Source organism: Solea senegalensis, linkage group LG9 (genome assembly GCF_019176455.1).
Source record: "Solea senegalensis isolate Sse05_10M linkage group LG9, IFAPA_SoseM_1, whole genome shotgun sequence".
NCBI classification, from domain to species: domain Eukaryota; kingdom Metazoa; phylum Chordata; class Actinopteri; order Pleuronectiformes; family Soleidae; genus Solea; species Solea senegalensis.
The window spans coordinates 15,781,804-15,802,447 of record NC_058029.1 but is presented as its reverse complement, the minus strand read 5'-3'; the positions used below and the strand labels follow the sequence as shown (position 1 = coordinate 15,802,447).

General features: G+C 40.2%; 1 protein-coding gene across 5 annotated transcripts in view; it reads left to right on the top strand.

Moving 5' to 3' along the window:
• Positions 1-20,644, top strand: part of ptprub (protein tyrosine phosphatase receptor type Ub) — a 153,196-nt gene that overhangs the window by 61,834 nt on the left and 70,718 nt on the right. For all 5 annotated transcript variants that reach the window (XM_044033417.1, XM_044033420.1, XM_044033419.1 and 2 more), the window contains exon 3: positions 17,049-17,320. In XM_044033417.1, the coding sequence (XP_043889352.1) occupies positions 17,049-17,320 (272 nt within the window). The remainder of the gene's footprint in view (positions 1-17,048; positions 17,321-20,644) is intronic.

Sequence of the window (20,644 nt, the reverse complement as noted above, 5' to 3'; positions counted from 1 at the left end):
TTTCTTTTTTCTTCCCCCTTCTTTCTTTCGACTCTATTCAGCTCCATCTCAAGGAGATCTCGCGCCCTGGCCCGGGTCTGTGCAGGTAGCCGCACAGCACAGAAATGGACCGTCTGCTCTCTTTGTTCCAGGAACCGTTGGCATTTGGTCTCAGAAAGCTCTTTAAACCTTTTGTTACCAATCTTGTCGCCGCTGACAGGATTTGGCATGCATACTTCTCATTGCTGTAAATCCTAGACCGATCTAGAAAATTCACAAACTATGGACTGGCGATCTGTCCAAGGTGTACCCCTCCTTTCGCCCTTTGTCAGCTGAGATTGGCACAGTACCCCCCCGCGAACGTTTGAATAACTGCCAGATATCGAAATTGAAAGTTGTCTTGGAAAAAGAGGCAGAAGCACACGCTCACTGAACAAATGTTGACAATTCTACATTCATAAAATTAAAATAAATCCAAGCGGCCTAATTATCAGGATGGTCATGTGGCTTGTATAGTCATAGCTTATTGTGTACTACGTGGAGGTAAAGCGATACCTTACCATATGGTACAGAAACCCTGCAGGGTTATGAATGTATTGTCTTTATGACCCACAAAAGTTGATTGGCAAATTACAGGCAGTTATGCTGAATCTCCGCCTGACTCAGCTGAAATAAACCACATTAAGACTACATTAGACGACCACATTAAGACCAAGGCTCTGCAGCAAATGAAGTTAACATTTTAATTCAGGGAAGACACGTTTACATATACCGATACCAATATCACAACTTTGAGAATAATGCTACTAAACCTAACCCTAAACTACTAGGCTGTTAACAGCACATTATGTGCTGAAGCATTTCAGTAGTATAATGCTCCATGAAAAAGGAAAAGCAAACGGCACACAACGTGACTCAGTTTAAATGTTGTTTTTTTACTTCCATTATTACTTTTTGCACTTCGCAAAGCATGTGATGATTAGGATTTCTATCAATTCTCAGTATTGTATTGGCCCATTCTTATTTTTATATCAGTATTTTATCTACATCGTGACAACAATCAAGATATCCTCTTAGATTTTGGATATCGTCATATTCTGACAGTGTCTGTGATGGTTTTAAAGGCTATTGCATCATATTTATTTTGTTAAATATTTTAAATTAAATATTATATATATATATTGATTATAAAAATACAAGGAATCAACAAAATTATATTAAAAAAGTCAGTCTTTAATTTTAGCCAAATTATTTGCATTATAGCAATATTTTGCCACATTTATAGGCAATTTCATTGTGTCAAACGTACGTAAATATCCTTTATTAAGCAGGTAATACAGATTGTCAAGCCAGGTCGGATTTGTTTACACTATAAAGACCAATATCATGCGATTGCTGCACAGAACACTCTCCTTACTCCCTCATATTGGATAAGAAAACTTGTCTTTATATAGTTTGATCGATGTCCTGGAGAAGTCCTGGACATGTCCTTGTGGCTGGTAAGTCCCCAGACTGGCTGAGAAAACCTGGACCAAGAATATAGCGCTCGCTGCTGAACCATGTGGGGATTAAGTTCACAGTGGACTGTGCTTGTGTTGTGCAGCCTCCAGGTGTGCATTAAAGGTCATGGTGTGAAACTAAAGAAGTACAGTGCATGAACTAAAAACCAAAAACACATGCTCAGCAAAACTTTGCTGATGTGAAGAGTTTAAAGCAAGACTGTTTGATCGCTGGGTGGATCTCTGCCCGTGCACCTGTCCAAACCTGGTAAACTCTAGTCTTCAAGGACTAACAAAGTTATTTCTCAGCGTTCTACTTCCTGCTTTCCAACACTTTAGAGCCAGCCGATGGATCCTTCGGTTTCCGTCCATCTGGCTCTATTGTTGACTGGAGACAAACTGGTTGATGAGCGCAGCGTGATTGTGTAGCCCTGAGTTTGCCGGAGCTCCCTTAGGCTGATCTTGGCAGAGCTTTTCAGAGCTACTCTCTCGCAAACCCTCTGAAAAGCTAGCACTGTAGTCTCCATGGCTGCCTAATGGCCATGCTGCTTCGCCTCAGAGTTTGGCAGTTGACAGTTTCTGATCCTTTTTAAGGAAGAGGTGCAGATAAAAGCCCTGGCAGTAGTATGAGTAGAGTAAGTAGAGTAAAAGGTGTCTGGAGAGATTTAGAAACGGGGAGAAAAGAAATGACATTGTATGTTGTGATTTATTGATTATTTTATAGTGAGTTTTGCTTACTAAATAAATACTACTGTGCCTTTCCAGAAATATCAATATTCTGTAAATGTGTCATTTTGCTAACATTGCCTGCATGAAATCCCCCCCGGCCATGCTGACGGAACAGAAATAAATACTGAGGAGCAGACGATGAATGCAGTACACTCATGTTCATCTGTCACTGTTTTCTTATATTTCCATTTACAAGGACAGTGTGTACACTGCAGATTAAGGAGAAGCACTTTGTTTTACCATGCATGGACAGCATAACATGTATCTCCCAATACTGCACCCTGTCTAGACCATCATCTGTGACCAACTCTAATTAATTCCCTGTAGGTACACAGATAGAAGCGAAAGAAATGGATAATAAGACTGAAAACAGAATTAAACCTTGGTGGAGGCATATTAAAAACAAAAAAAAGAAAGAAAAGCAGGAGGGCAACAGATTACAGTCAGCAAAGAGAGGAGAAAGTGAGAGTCATGAAGAATACCAAATTCAAATTTGTTTTTTCTGTGTCGAGTTTAATCACTTCTCATTGTGTTTAGTGTGCATAGTTGCGTACCTAAGGCAGTGTGTTGGAAACAAAGGCTCAGTGAGTCCCTGGCTTTGCTGCCTTATTGCGTTCCTGTTTTTTTCTTTCATTTTCTTTCCTCCAAATGTTTTTTCTTACCCTCTCGAAGTCTCTTTGTCAGGTCAAGGATGTCACACCACAGACAGGCACCACAAAGAGGGCCAGGGAAAAAAAAAAAAATCCACCCTGCTCTCAGCCAACAGTGGTAGCAATCGATGGGAGGTTAAACAAAAACAGGAGAAAAAAAAGCACGCTTTCTGACAAACTTTGGAAAACAGGAACCACTTTCATGGTTTCAAGAAGTGTGGCTGTACTGGCTCAGGGTTTCTCTTCTCTGTCTAAATGTGATTATTGGTGATTATTGTCTTTGGCAGTAGAGAGCATTGATTGTCAGAAACCCAATTATGTACATAGTCACTGTTTTAACCTATGAGAGCAAAAGTGGTATTAATAAATAGTTTTTATTTTTGACATATAATAGCATGTAGAGACAAGCACAGTCAGCAAGCACTGCTTTTGCCCCCACTATCATTAATCTACATCAGAATCAGAATACAGAATAATGTGACTTTTTTGTCTTCCAGCAAACATGCAGACACCTTCCTCAGATCAAAACAACAAAGCTACTTTTACATAATTGCTATCATCCGTGTGAAAATGCCAACCGCATTGTGGGTCGAGGTGAAGGTCAGTGCTACAGTAGCTGTCACGCTGATGAGTGGTTCTTTCTGAGATTGAACGTCTGTGCACAAAATGTGGTGGGGGGGTTTGACAGTTAATCACAGGCACATTACACCTGGGGAATGGACAGAAGTGCAGCCTCCTTCAGCCTGCCTGTCCTTATGATGACTCTGTGGCCTATCAGTGTCTTTTACAGATTTATATATCTGACACTTGACTGTGGCCTCTTCATGGGCTGAGCATGGCACCTGTCCATCCATCAGTCTCTTAAGTTCTCCTTTGACACAGTGGACACAGTCTCTTTAAATACAGTTTCTCGCCACCACACGGCATAGCCATTGTTCACGCTGTTCTTGCAGTGCTTCACAATGTCAGCGCACATGGCAATGTGCCTCCTACAATACAAATCTGCGGCTCCGCAGAGACGCTTCATCATTGTTGGAGAGCTGTTATTGTGCTAGCATGCACCAGGGAGAAAGCTGGCAGGGTTTACTGGGACTTAAGTCTTTTGGGAGGGGCAGTGTGGGTGGACAACTTTGCTGATGGCACTGGTGAAGGCTTTTTTATAAACAAGCCGAGTAATTACTGAAAAACATGCTGAAGGCCATTTAAGCTGCATTTGTTGACACCGCAGTGACATGAATTTCAACATTAGGTACATTTGTGTGTTTGCGTGTGACAGTGGCGATAAAAAAAGAGCAAATTGTACACACGGTTGTTTTTGCTTAAATGACTCGTTATGCTGCTCTATCATTGTCGACTTTAACATCCTGGGATATAGTGTGCCTAGAGCCATGCAGTTGAATTACTACAATGTTGACTTTGGGCTGAGCTTTAGATATTATAAAAATCTTACAAGTTTTATGAAAACAATTGTTAAGCATGCCAGTATTTGCAAACTGCCATTCATTGTGTCAAACGCACATCACCACAATGTGGCGTGTGTTACTATCCACTAACACTGTCCATCTCTGGAAGCCTCTCGTTCTACTACAGGGGCATGTGGCCATGTTGACATGTTAATGGGTTCAGTCACTGATAACAAGGAGCTAATGGAAATCTAATCAGAAAACTGGTCTGGATTGCTGGATTGTCTTCTGCTCTCAATGTTGCAGACACAACGTCGATCTGCCTCTTCCCGGCGTTGAAAATAGAACATGATGTCAGTTTTGTAAATTAGGTTCTCATTTAGAGGAAAATAGAGCATAAAGCGTGGCAAATATGAGTCGACACCAGTATGATCGACAGCTGGTAATGCCCAGAACGTTCCTCGTTGCAGGTGACGACTGTGAATTCCTGTTTTGTAAAACTCAAGCTGTCAATGAAAATGGTAGTTAATTTCTCGACTGAAAGACTACATTCACTGCATCTTTATTTACAGTCTATGGTCAAGGATAAAGCCAAGATAATGCAACAATTCCCGCAGAGAAGGTCAGGCGGAACAGTGTTAGGAGCATTGCATGTATAGTAATTCAGCATGTATAGTAATTCAGCAGGTAAAGAAAGGCACAACATTCAGTTTAGCATACAGTGGCACTGTCATGACAGAGGACAAGGTGTTTTCTTGTCTCTCTGTCCAGGCAGCGTGACTCAGGGGAACAGCTAACTGGGATGAGGCCCTTAAGGCCTGGATGCTGCGTTGACACTAAATGGACGAGCTTTACAAATGAATAAGTGCTTGGGGGACTGCATCTGAGTTACATTTGAAAATAGTCTCAGCAGTAGGGCTGAACAATTAATCACTGAAAAATTTAAATTGCAGTTTGAAGCAAGGCAAATCGCCACGGTTGCAGTTTAGATGATCTAATTTGTACTATGTTCAATGTAAGAAAAAAAAATATGAACACGTCCTTGTTACATTCTTGTATGAGAGTATAGTCACTGATAGTTTGACGGTGTCGTGTGGTAATGCTCCATCTTGTTTTAACTAGATAATATATTTCAATATACAGTATGTCAGAAAAATTGTGCTTGCGCAATTTTATCCAAATCGTCAGCATTAGGCCGTAGCATTCATAATCGGACACTGTACAAATGCAAATTGTTGAGACTGTTGAGAATTATGTGTATCTGTGATAGGACCTTTAAGAAAATCTGATATTTGTTTCTTGAGCTTTTTAATGACAGACTTTGCCTTAACAGTATTTTCTGACTAAATACATGTATCGAAGGAATGTAATTGATTCATATACAGTATTTCACTTACCTAATGGAGAAAATGTACTATATCTGTTGATCATAATGAATAGACATATAAAAAGACCTATGACCCCCACAAAGAGGTGCAGCACTTATCAGTATTGTATTTGCTGTTATGAAAGCCTGAGGCTAATTGTGTTATAGGGAGAAAGCATGTCTGCTGTGAGGGTGATGACTGTGATGTGTTCTCCGAGGGTGATGACTGGCTGGTAAAGTGCTGCTGAGTGCTAGAGGGGCGGGGTTTATGGATTTCCCCAACACTTCAGAGACGCCGCTTCAGGATCGACGTCATCTAAGTCCCAGTCTCTGTCTTTTCTCAGCTGACCAGTCTGACATATCACAGTCACCCATCAGCTGCACAGTCTGAAATGTGAAATGCAACGCAAAATTGGAAATAAGGCTGTTGAAACACTGTTTCCATGGCTTTCCCTTTTGATTACCTTGCAGTTACTTTATAAAGCCATTCTCAGTTTTCTGAATGCAGTGTCTTGCTACCCTGTATGAGTCTTATGACATGTTCATTCTGCTAAACAGCAGCGTGGGCTGGCTCCTCGTCCAGGTTGCTAATCATGATGCATGGCTTGTTGGTGAGATACTTTTTTTTAAAGACCAATTGGAGGCGAAACTAATCAGTGCTCTTGGTTATCTAGTTTGTCTCTTTGTGATAGAGGTTATAGCCTGACCACATGGTTGATTATATTCCCGACCAAACTTTAGAGCCCCAGGGATGATCTTGTCCTCACTGTGTAACAAAGGGCTGCTGTTTGTGCATGGACAAAGGACAGGTAGCAAGGTCCTGAAAACTCCTGCATGGGTATCAAGTGTGAACACCCTGAGGAATTTGTTCAATTATGTGAGCAGCAACATCGAGGAATGGACAAGTTTTAGGACAACATTTTCTTTTTACTACGAGATGCACTCAGTTTAACCAATTTATTCGAGTGTAAATGGCCCAGTGTTTGTAGCACAATCTGTGCCCACTGAGGGAATCTTATGGGCTTTGAAAGCCCAGATTGCATTAAAAGAGAATTTTGCAATTATTCTGCTCATTTGCATTTCTGGCCATTTAAGTTGAACCAATCTCTTTTAATGACTGACTAATTTCAGTAATATGGTCAAGATTTGGTCCCATGTGTGACGGATTTTCTTTAGGTTTATTTTTAACACCGCATCAGACACCAGTTTGGCTGGGATTCAGGTGGACAGCTGGTGTGCTACTTGCCCATGCCTTCACAGGAAATCTTTTGGTTAATCTTGACTGATTTCAGTGTTGATTTGGCTTATTATTGGCTTATTAGTTCCAAAATTAGATTTTGTTATTAGGGATAGCATATGGTTTTGTTGACATAAGTTTTGGTCCTAAAATATCAGATATACTTTGTTCAGAATACAGTTTCATTGCTGGAGCAAAACTTCTTTCGTGGCCACCCAATATAAAGGTTGCACAGTTGTTGTGAATGTTTAAAACAATATGTTGTTGCAATTTATCAATATCTGTGTCAATACATGACAGAAGCACCCCAGAAATGTATTTATTGGTAAAGGATTAGCTGTAACAGAGGCTTAAACGTGTCCATCTTATTTATGTGTATGAGGAAGCAGCACAGCTGTGCGGAAGTATAAAATCCCATAATGCAATGCTTATTACAGGTGTGAGACATTACAGCTGTCAGTGATGACACAAAATGGCAATGATTCAGTGTCAGTGTCTCAATCTTGAGTTTTCTGATTCTATACACAAAGTGTCTGACTGTATGGTTTCCTCTGGCTGGTTACATCAGAGGTCACCACAATTTATGACCACACACATATTTAATTTTTGTGCGTAATGTCCTTCCTGATGCAATCATTCATTTGACCGATGCAGAGACCAACAAAAAGACTGCTCTGACTTGTGGATCCCCAGCAGCTGGGATCAAACCACCTCCTCAAGGACAGTGGACAATGTGCTCTACCACCTGAACCCCTTAGCTTTTATTCCTTGGAGTGCATATAGCAACCTGTCCTCCAACTGAAACGTACAAATAAGTCATTTTTTCCAACCCGTGAAACTTAACAATGGGTTGTTTTCTGAATAGAATAGAATACAATAGAAATATTTATTCTATTCTATTCTATTCTATTCTATTCTATTATATTCTATTCAGAAGAAACAAACTATGGGTCGTTTTATTTCCAACCCCTGAATACGACATTTTACTAGTATTTTTCAACTCGAATACGCACAGATGTGACTAAGGGCAAAAAAGACAGGGTTTGGCAGTAAAATTAAAAAATATATATTAAATAGGTGGTATAGTTAGGAATCGAACCCTTGTCGACCGCACTCGGGCGCAGTGCTCTCGCCACTGAGCGGACTGCCAGTGGCGAAATCAGTGAAGCTACTAGATACCGCTTCCAAGGTGGAAGTGGTTGCTGTCATGTATACAACCGCTAGGGGCACAGGTAAACATAGGTTGTAATTCCTGCGTTTCATTGGAGGACAGTCTTGCATATACTGTAAATAAAATCTGGAAGACATTTGTATAAGCTGAAAAGAACAGTTTTTCTGTACATGTGGGGTGGTGGCGGCTCATTTGTGGAATGGGTTGTCTTTCAACCCCAAAGTCGTGGGTTGGATCTGTGGCTCTGCTAGTCTACATCCCAATGTGTCCCTGCGCAAGTCGCTTAACCCCAAGTTTCTTTATGAACGATGTGGCAAAACTGTAGTGTGAAGCAGTTTTAAGAGTATCAAGAATAGAAAAGCATTATGTAAATACAGATCATTTACCATTTCTATTTGATTTTAGGAGGTTGCTGTGGCCTTGAGTGAGCTTTGAGATTTTTGGTGACTCATGCACTCTATTTGAAGGGGTATACTAAGTTTCATCCAACCTCCCTAATGTACTTGTCAGATGCATCAACTCCAGTGTAGGGACATTTACACTAGTTACACACACTCACCCAGGTTCACACATATCATTTAAGGACACTGAGCTGACTTCCATTCATTTAGGCAGTCGAAAAAAAAACATTATCCCTAAGCTTAACCATATCCATGTCATGCCTAACCTTAATCTAACAGCAATTTTGGTTTTGGTCTCAGTGAGGGCTACTGGTCCTGACAAAGTCAGTATTTATGCCAGAAGAGATTCTAATAGATTCTATAGGTAACAAATACAAGTACAAAATGATTTCATAAAAGTCAAAACATCAGTGTTGGCTGCACATGAACTCCATTCTCCATTCATGCAGATGAAGCAGCCAGGTCAGGAGGGACTGACAGGTTTTCCATTCCCATGCTGACACACTACCTGAAGTGCAGAGCCTAATCTCATTTTCACCCCCAAACTTAGTCTATCAGTCACAGCAGCTCCACCTCTGTCATACTTGTTCTCTACCATTCATGTCATTTTTCATCATCACTGTCATCATCCATCAAGCAGCTCCTCTCTATCGCTCTCTCTTGCCAACAACTTTTGAATATTCAAAGCAGCAAACGACGTTGACATTTTCTGTTCTTTAAAAATATTCTACCCCCTCTGGCTTTGGGATTTCCCACTGACCAAAGATAGTTTTAAAAGATCAGTTAATTTCTATGTTAAAAATGTAGTAGTGCTTTAATCTGTTTAATCTCCAGTAGGGCTGAGAGATTAGGACTGCAGTTATTATATTTACTGCTATAAATACTGGGATATATACACTTATATATAAATATACTAACACCTCCCCTGACCATACAGGTGTGTCTTTTGTCAGGGTGACGGGGTGAGCTGAGTGAATCATGAAACAAGATGTTAACACATGGATTAAGAAATCAAGTGTTAATATTGTGAAGGTAAAAAGAAGAGGAGGATTCTACTTGGAGCTGAGGGAGGTCAGCGGCTCAGCACTTGCGCATGCTCCCACTCCAACCTCATGGAGGAGACTCCTCTTCTCTGAGGAGAATGAATGGCTTTATAGTATTAATGGTAATGTGTATCGTTCAAAAACTCAGCGTACTGTCCAGCCCACAAAGCATCATAAGCCATATGTACCCCGTGTCCTCATTTTATGACTCCATTGTCCTCCTGATTTAAATGCAAAAACAGACCAATGGGTGACAGAAAGGACAGTATTGAATTAGGCTGCATGCCGCCACCACAGGGCACTCTTAACCTTTTTCCCTTACTGTTTTTCCTTTGTCTACATTCTTAACAACTTATCCTCAAGTTCCCCTCTAACTTCATCTCATCCTCTCATTCTGAGCAAGAGCAGGGCTTTATAGCTTCCAGTCGAGGGCCAGAAGACCATTACTGCTGCCCCTGGGAACCAGTCTGGTGCATGCAAGGTAGAAATGAGAGAGCGAGGGAGAGAGAGAGGGGGAGAGAGAGTATAGTTCTGCTTCCAGCTCAGGACAGATGCTGGCAGCAGTACCATTGTTGAAGTAAACTTGTGCCTTCCAGCATTTGAGAAAGATAAGACCTCGTCAGCAAGCGTTATTGTATCTTTTCCAAGGAGAGAGGGGAATGAAAGGTACAGTACATTCTCTCAACAGTATGTTTGCACTGACCTTTTGAAAAATGTCCTCAAGGCAGTGAGGGATCAACTGCCTGATTTGCCCAGGAGAGAGGCGGATGAGTGGCCACATGCGGAAAAAAAAAGAGGGGAGAAGGAGAAAGATTAAGACATTTTAAATGTCTCGGTTTATTTGTCTTATGGCTTAAAAAGTCCATAAAGGCTCTTAGCTTGGTGACTGCACAGATGAAGGAGGAAGGTGTGTGCACTCAGTGAAACAACATGTAACACAACTGCTGAAAAACACACACTATTTTTGGCTGTATTCAAAATAATCATTAATCAGTTACTCATCCTCATTAATTGTGTATATATAAAGGCAAGATTTGAATGAAACCTTTTCTACTTGAAAATAATAATTGTTGGCTTGTATAGGGCATCTAAACTATGACACGATGCATTGTAATTAGCTGGTCCAGGCAGTTGTGGGACTGTTAAATTATGAAATTAAAAATGAACACTTACATTACATACGATTTCTGACTGGTGAACATTAAGTTAATTGTTTTTGTTTTTTAAAGCCATGTTACTCCATGTTCACCAGTCAGGAAGGAGAACATTACTGCTGTATGTCTAGGGGACGTTTTCCTTTTATGTATAAGTCAGCCTCACACCATCATCATCATTACATGTCATTGCTGTAAGTTTATTGGGTCTCTAATGTCTTATTACTTTGTCCCCGGACAGAATCTGTCATTAGGATAAGAACTTTTTAAATGATATATGTTTTAATTATTATTTGTCATTTGCCTCTTACTAATTAGCACATCATCTTATGAAAGCAACAAGCCACTTATGTGTATCCTACTGAAAGCTCCTCATTTCACTGCATGATGGAGCATTTGTACATTTGTGGACAGGTTTTTCTCCCGACATCAGGGAAATAATGATACTGTTGTACCCTTAAGGCCGTTGGCCAGAGCTTCACTCTTTCTCCTCTTTAACACTTTATTTTTTTATTTACTTATTTATTTGTGCTGGAGGTTATTGCAGATGGCAGCAAATAAACAGTGGGGATGGGGGGGCATCGAACCCTCAGATATTGAGTCTGAATTCCCACATGACCTCCTCAGACCAGAGTATTAGGGCAGAGTGAAGGCATCTGGTGAAAAGATGAGCATCAAGGCCGATGTGATGAAAGCTGTTTGGGGCTCAGACCAGCAGTAATGGCACAGCAAGCAGTGTCAAGGACGTAGCTCAAAGCCTGTTACATAGCCATTGATCCCATTATATTCAGACCTTTGGTCTCACTTCTTTCTGGTGTAGTCGAGAGTTTGGCCTTGTATGTCGGAGGAACACAGCTTCGCTGCATGGGTTACACAGAGAAAGGCTCTGTGAATTTTACACTAGAGGAGAGTAAAATGAAAAATGACTGCTGTGCCATATGTTGTTTCCCCCTGTTTTGTTTTTCTGCCGTTGACCATTTAACAATTGCCATCTTATTTGGGCTGTTTTTTGTTTTACAGAGTCTGTGTTTTTGACCTTAACTAATGTATGAACGCTGCACAATGCAAACTGTACCATCTGTTTATCGTCTTTGCTCCCTCTCCTCATCTGCTGTGGCTTGCCACAGATAGTGTCACCTACAGCCTGTGACCAGGTTGTAGTCCAGTAGTGCTCTATATGAATTACGACGTGCTGGATCACTGCTAATCTTGTTATGGATGTTCTTTTGCCCTTGGGAGGGCCATCGATGGATGGATGCAACTTTATCAGATTTCATGGTGCTTTGGAGTATAATTCATGAAAAATGCTTGTGTGTGTGTGTGTGTGTGTGTGCAGCGAGCATGCACGGTAGTAGTAAACACCACACTTTAATCAGATTAGCCTCATTTATTTAGCATTATTTACCTTTCACTAAAAATATAGGAAACAAGGAAGCAGAGTAAACGAGAACAAATCAACAAAATAAAACAAGACAATTCACAATTAAAATAAAATAAGAAATAAAACACCAGGTTTTTGATGTGATTCAAAGGATGAATCAATAAAACCAGTCGAATCAGAAAAAGGCGAGTTATAAAAAGTCATATAAAGATGATGGTTTGGTTATAACTTGTATAGTTTAAAGCCAAGTGGCTCGATAAAAAGACCACTTCTCATAATCAACCGTTCTACTTCAACCAGGAGGAGACTTGTATGTGAGAGTGTCAGGATGCCCTGTGACTCATTTAAGGTCAACAGGACTTATGAGACAAAACATCAGAGTATAATCATCTATGACATTTCACCAACATGGCATACACTGTGTCGATTTGGGAAAGTGGAGGCTCTCATCTTGGCTAGTTTCCATTTCTTCCCCTTGGAAGCATTCATTTCTCCAAAGGAAAGCTATAGTAATCGCGACCCTGTGTTATTGCTGTCGTTACATTTTTGTCTGCAGGGATATCACACTCCTCCTTCTTGTGAAAGCAACTTTTGCATCTCGCATCCAGACAGACACACACTCACCCTGGTATTGGTATGATTTTGTGTCATACAACGTTGTCAATGCACTGTTACACACAAACAACACACTACTAAAAATACACAAAAAACAACATTCTAAACCTCGCCACAGCAACGCCATCAACTAGCTTAAGTTCAGCTGAGGCTGATCTAGTTACGCCTGCTGCAACATTTTTCTACAGTGTTTGGAAAAATTGGCGATGTCGGGTTGTGAATTTTAAAGATTTATCATTTTCTTTTTTTTTGGAATAGCACAAAACACCGTCATTCAACTCCACAGACAGTACTGCACAAAAGTGTTAGGGCACCATCAGCTTTTTTTTCTTTTTTTTTGTTGCTGTCAGATTCACTGATCACTTGCATTTGGAATGATTTATACATTTTTATTTTAGTTTGTTTATTGCTTTACCCACAAAATAGTTAAGCAGGAATTCAGAAAAGTCATCCACATATAAATTTACTTGTGTTTTGGACTCGATGCCTTGAACCAGCGGTTCATCACAACATTGCTTCATTATTAAAGGAGGCTACTCTTATTTTTTTTCTGTCGGAATAAATATACTGCTTTATTACTGCTGTTCATGATCAGTGCAGAATTTTTCGCTCTGAGAGATAACTCACAATTAAATTTGTGATGTAATGAAATAAAATATTGTATTAACAGTGCAATCAAATAATAGGCTCAATAAAAATAATTAAGTGGAGATCGACATAACTAAATAATTAGCCTTGATGTTGATGGCTCTTAAAAGTTTGAGAACCACCAATTGAGAAGAAGTGGGAATATTCCGCTTAGCACTTTGGAACATGTATGAAAAGTAAAGCTGTTACAATACAGTAACAGTTGAAACTACTTTTAATAGAAACACAAGTAGATGTCCAGGACTCACATATATGTAGGCATTTAATGGTGATGACTTACTGAAGGATAGGTTCCATTCAGAGTGTACAAAGGGCAGATTTGTGTGCAACGGCGCCATAGTAGCTCTCTGACCTCTTGTACTCCTTGAAAATGACTTGGAGGGAGGTAAAGCCTTTTTTCATGGCCTTCTGAAGATGTTATTCATTGAGTCCCCATCAAAGCTAAATTGACATACTTTACCTTTAATATTTGGTCCATCACTGAAGTACACGTGTGCTGTGTGGACGATGTCTCGTGTGTTTTTTCTGATCTCAGCAAGGTCATTTTTCTTTACTTTGTTAACAGATTTCCACATTTTCTAGCCATGCAATTTACTGTTGTGTGCTTTTACAGTGTTATACAATCATGCTGTGGCTCTGAAGTCATAATAAAGAAGGCTGAGCACATTGCCCCCGCTCTAAAACCTTTCTGTGCAACATCATCCTTTAAATACAGCATCATGCCACACTAACACAGCAGGAACATGGTGAAATAAGTACATAGCAGTTGTCATGTTCCTGTTCTCCCCCCCATGTCTGATAAGTGGTAATTATGGCAGAAAATATTCAACATATAAGCATGTAAGCTTCTATGTTTTTTTTGCTGCCCCAAGGCATTTTATGTTTTTGGCAGTGTTTGTGAGCAGCATCACTTGTTTAAGGTGTAAGGCTATGACATGATTAGATTTGGTAATGATCCAGACACGGATCAAGTCTAGTGAAGACTGATACACTTAATGCAACTGTTGAATAAAAGAATTTAATAGATAAACGACAAAGAAAAATGGATAACAAGTCATTCCATTTACATTACACTCGGCTTGAACAATCCTTTACTACCCTTTGTGTCAAGACCTCAATTCATAATGATAATAAAAAAAATCATAGACATTTCTTACTTCGTGTGGACTGGGATACAGTATTTTATTAAATATATGATTTCACCTTTTTCCATTGGAATTTAAAGAGCGGCAGATTGACTGGTTCTGGTGTCTTCATGTGGGTCTACAGTAACTTGCAGAGTCAACAGAAAGGCGTCATCTATAGATGCAGCCAGGGTCACACGTCCAGGCTGTAACCAGCAGCGAGGACAGTGTGGTTGCAGCTCTCCAACACGTTCCTCTTATTTTATTAGTCCCCTGTGGGCCTGGAGGTTGCGGGAGAGGAGACAGATTCTGAAAGATAATTAAGTAAAGCAAAATGAGAGTGCTGAGATCCACAACCCAGGTCAAGACACAAATCAGGGCTTTTTTGACAGGGGAGTGTAGGGCCATTGGGCTTTACATTAAAGGCCACAGTCTAGTCTTTAGATAATGATCGTCCTCACTTCAACTTTCTTTATAGCTTGGGTTTGAAGGTTTTGAATCTTAATCTCATTATGTAAAACATTCAGTCAGTCACTCTATGATTTTTCATGTTTTGTCTCATTTGCACTTCAGAAAGCAATTACTGTTTTCTCAGCAGACACGGTGGTGCTTTTAAAGAATGGATGACTCCATCAGTGCCTGTTTCTTGTTTTGAAAAAGAAATACACCTGAAGGACTCATACTGGTGTGTCCACAGTGAATGAGATGCACATTTTTTGCATGATTAGTCTACACACAATGATGCAAAGACGAGAGTAGACGTATATTACGAAAGATGAGGCACATCGCTAAACTGTGCAAAGGAAAGAGAAAAAAGGAGGCACTAACACGACATGAAAGATGCTTACTGCAGTAAAACTTTGTGTCAGTCATTCCAGACGACACAGATCATGTGAATTCTGCAACGCAAAGACACCCTTGCCTTGTCCTCTTCAGTCGCTCAAGCTGAAATATTTGAACTTGAACCAAAAAAAATTGTGTTGATGCGATTCTGCTAAAGCCAGTCAGCACTGAGATTATGCTAACGTCCTGCTGTTGCTGTGTGATGTTAACACAATTATTTCTGTATTCACTCATCGATCCAGTAGCATCTGTATAATGTCATGTCACATTTCCTATGGTTGAAAGGTTGAAAAGTGAGTGAGATGCTGGTGTGTGTGTGTTTTTTATTTATTTTTTTAATTCATTTTTTATAACTTGTGATTTTAATGTAGGCCTAATGAAATATTGAAACATGTTAGCTTCTTTTAAAGATCATATTAGCTATTAGAATAAAGGCTTTTTAATACTACTTTCTTTACTGCTTTGATAGGAATGCCTGTACCTGTTATACAGACTGTTCCATTTGCACTTTGGCTGTGAACTGAGCTCCCAGTTATCTTTTGTTTTTGGACTCATGGGAATATGTTGGAATAGTGAGTTGATCATGAGGTGAGGAGATTGTCGGGGATGTTTCTCAATGAGAGGTATAGAGTGTGTGGGATGTGAATAATTCTCTCTCTGTCTGGCAATTCAGCATTCATATGCCATTTCATTTGGTGCGGCATAAGTGTCTTCAGGACACCTGGCGCCGAGACTGTGACTATTTCGTCTCGTGGGTTCTTTTCTGTCTGAAAACAGAAAGACCTTGGAATACAAAGAACAACAGTTTTGATTGTCTGAGTACACAGGAAGGTCTCCCAACATTGGTGTGCTAATCATGTTAACGTGCGCAGACACAAGGCAGGACAGATGCTAGGAAAAGGGCAATGGGGTTATGTTTTCTTGATTAGAGGATGCTTCAGGGAGGTTTGTAGATCTCCTTTTCTACCCCAGCATCACCTTGTAGAGGAAAAACTGCCATCATTTCTTTCTCTCGCTCGTTCCTGTATTCACATCAAGCAGTGCCTTTGCCAGCACCAACTGTGTCTTTCTCATTAGACAGGGCACATTTCTGTGTTGTTATCGACCACACTTACCTCCACTCAGCAGTGAGTTACCAAAAAATACTTTCATTTATGTTTTTTCTGGATAACACTTTTTGAAAGGTACAGTCAAATCAGAGTTGTTCCTTTTTGATGTGGCTTCATATCAGTGTTCTTCACACAAATCACCCAGTGACTAACCTGCAGATGCTCATAGATCTGCCAAACCAATGCAGTATATCCACAAGATTGTTGTAGGTTTTTCTTGCAACCAATTATATTTTCTCTTCCTGATGCACATTATGGGTGGTGTCCATTATGAAGGATAATCATGATTAGGATTTCATGAATGAACCAAAGATCAGAGTGTTCATTCATTCATCGTCTACTGTTTTATCTTCCATGAGGGTTGCTCTGGGGCGGGTGAAAGGAGGGGGGGTCACCCTGGACAGGTCGGCAAATAGAGATGAATCATTGAATCATTCAATCATACACCTATGGGCAGTATGTTTTTGGACGTGTGGGAGGAAACAGGAGTACCTCGGGAAAAACCCAACATGCAAGCTCCACACAGAAAGGCCAGAACTGGGACCTGAACCAGCAACCTTCTTACTGTGCGACCAGATCAGAATGTTTCATACTAAAAATAGCAAATGCTACTGAGTTAATGTGGCATACGGTGTTACACCAGATATTATGAAATATTTCTATGAATAACTGATGCAATTTTTTTCTTCCTTTCAGGATCATATATGTTGGTGAACTCCTCCCAGCATGCCGTGGGTCATCGTGCTCAGCTGCTGCTGCAGTCGCTGAGTGAAAATGACACGCACTGCGTCCAGTTAAGCTACTTCATGTATAGCCGCGATGGCCACAGTCCCGGGGCTCTAAGGGCGTACGTGCGAGTCAATGGCGGTCCACTCGGTAGTCCAGTGTGGAACACGTCGGGGTCTCATGGAAAGCAGTGGCATCAGGTTGAGCTGGCTGTCAGCACCTTCTGGCCTAATGAATACCAGGTATGATCTTTGTCTCAAACTCATATGATAATATATTTGATATTATGTCGGGTTAACTGATGATGTGTTAATGAAAGCTAAATGCTCAGGTGTTGAACAGTAAAAAGAGGTTTCATCTGCAGGCCCTATTGACTGATGTCTTTTACAGCTGAAAAATATTACACAGTCAAGCTGTGTTGATCACCACTCAGTTTAGCCTGGAGGTGACTCTAGTGTTAATTACTTGCATTTGCAGTGTAATTAGCATTGATTCCCTCATGGATGTAGCCTGTATTATTGCTCGAGGGCCCTAACTAGGTCTCACATGTTCTCCCTGGTAGAGATTTTACCCACTGAAGCCTGTGTGCAGGGTATTCAGTCGACTCCAGCAAACCCCATGGCATGTTAGAGCATAGGAACAAAAGAAAGACAATGAATGGCATCTACTGTGGATGCCTCGTGTGGTGTGGCTTGCAGAGAAGCCCAGTGAGCGTGAGGGATATTCATCTAATCATCCAATTAATTTTTTTATGCAGACTTTGCAGAGCTGTCAAAAAGCAATTAATTTGAGATTTGCCAGTTTTATCAAAAATCTCCCTGGCCCTCTGAGTTCTGACCTTCAATATATAAATATTATTCATTTAAGGACTGTTCTACCAGCATCAGATGATCCGAAAGTAAACTACCTCAGGTCAACAGAACCAAATGGCGCGGCACAGCACGGTTATTTTGCTTTCCCATTAGTATCTTAGTAGCGATAGTATCTTGTACTTTTTTTTAGTTCATGCTCTGGCGAGGTTCCAAGCGAGCTGAGCGAATACAACGCGTGATGTCGTCAGACTGCAGGCCACTGTTTTAGTGCCGTCACTGGAAGAGTCATGAGCAAAAGTCCGACACAAGAATCAAACCGAACAATGCCAAACTGTAGATCAGTTGAACGGACATAACAATCCTGAAAACATGCATTCATCTCCAACTTTTAGTACGGAAATGTCCAAAATCTCAATATTTATCACAAACCCAAGCTGCTGTATGTCAGTTTCTCTTTTTAATTAACTGGTTCTAATGATTCAGTACGTTCGAAAAAACAGCTTTACATGTCAGTAGTTTGTGTGTGTGTCGCTTATAAAACGAAGTTATGGCAGTTTCAGCCGTGCAGTGATGACTCCGCCCACGTTGAGGAGGTAGAGGCGAGGCGAGGCGAGGCGAGCTGGGACCATGTAGTGGAAAAAATGGCAAAATATACACAAAAACACATGTAGGAAGGAAGTTTGTTTGCTGTTATCCATTCTCAAGGATTCAAAGTGTTTCTAAATGTATTTTCGTCAGAGTAAAATACTGCCCTTCAGGATAATATTAGTGCTGGTAATTATTAAGTTTGAGTTGGAAAGACATGTGTTTTTGTCAGGAAAAGCAAGATGTTTTGAATAATATACATTCCCTTTGATGACAGGTTCAAAGAGAATTTGATACCTCACTCATATCTGCACATTAAATATGAAGGTATGACTAGGAAACTATTAGTATGAGCGGGGGGAAATGATTAACCCGAGATAGCCGGAGCTTGCTAAATGTTTTGAACATGCACTGCCAACACCATGGCCAAGAGGAAAGGAATTGGGCTCGTAATCGGTTCAATCCTGGGATGGGATGTTCACTACCCGTGTCTAATAGGGATGGGTTAAATTCAGAGGACAAATTCACTATCACTAATTGGTGTGTGTGCAAAAATGACTAATTCTATCAAGCTTATGCATAAACTTATTTGAATTCTACTAATTTAATCTTTGCAAAAACTGTAGTATACAATTGAGAGGCTGTGGTTGTATAAAGAATCATATGCTGATTATTTCTTTGCTAAGTGCAGTGACAGGTTGCCAGGTAGTGTTTTTGTTGGGTTAAAACAAACAAATTATGACTTGTGAATTTGCACTGATAGTTTGCATGTTCTCCCCGTGTGCACATGGGTTTTCTTGGGCGTTCGCTCTTCTTCCTACAGTCCAAAAACATGCAGATTAGGGTAAATTTAAATGGTTGATGGTCTCCGTATGTTGGCCCTGTGGGAATCTGTTGACATTTACTATATATAAAAAACATAGCCAGTAACTGCTGAGGACAACCTGTTGAGCTGTAGATTGTTTTGGAGCTACCAGTTTTTGTGTTTTTGTGTTTTCAGACATGAAAAGCTCGCTGTAAGTTACACCTTATCTTGAGCTTTACTTCTCGTAAAACAGGCATGGCAAAACCTCCTGCCAACAAAACAGTTCGTTAGCTCAGTTTAACACTCTGGTTCTCAAAGTTTGATTCTTTTTTTTCCCCCATGGCATCTTTAATGTGAACAGTTACTTTTACACTTATTAAATGTCTTAAATAAATGTTACTCAGAAGCTAAAGGTTTAACAGTGAGTGAGCTGATAGTGAATGAGTTTGCTGGTAAAAGAACGATTCATTTCTGATGGATGCAGTGAGACCTGAGCTCTTATAAATCCCTAACCAATACCCTGTCCTATCCCCACACTGGGACAGAAAAGCCATGAATACAATAATAACATGTTTTATGCTTTGTCTCAAGTACTATTTACTTGAGCAAAGGCATTTTCCTGTGTACTTAGCTGTTCTCTCCTTCTGTCCTACCTACCGCTTCCCCAGTGGAGTGGTGCTCTTTCTTCCCACAGTCCTCTTAGCATCCTGGCACAGTATGATGTCTCATAGGTGAGTCAGAAATGTGCTGTGGCTGCCAATGAGCAGTTCCGGTGAGGAGTAGGAGGTTTGTAATGGGCTTAAGAGGAGGACTAGAGGACAGGACAAACAGTGTAGTAGAAGGAGATAAGCTTGTCATTTAAATTAGTATTGACAGAAGCATTGTGATAGAACAACCTAAATTGCTGATGGCCTTGTATTTTATTACCAATTGAATCCACGTTTATTAGATTACAGTTTTTAATATTGGAATATGATAAAAAAGCTATTGGCACTAATACAAAATCTACTTGCAGCATATTAGGATTGAAAACACTTTCACAACGTTGACCTTGTGCTGCTTGTAATTGCAAAGAAAGCTGAACAAACTTATAGTCAACCACAGTTTACCCCCAATCTACAATCTTATTCTTCAGTTCTTTAGAGAGTGTTAGCTGTGCCATGATTTTTTTAATTTTTTTTTAATTTTAGGGCCTTGGTTTTATCTGCTCCACAGCAAGTCTAATCCAATCATTTTGGAGTTTAAGTGCTAGGCAGTGATTGGAGAGGAGACTCTTCTTATCCACATCTTTGGGTAAAATAAATCTATATCAATTTGCCTCAATTTGGAGACAGTTTCAAATGTACAATTATCACAGCTTATTA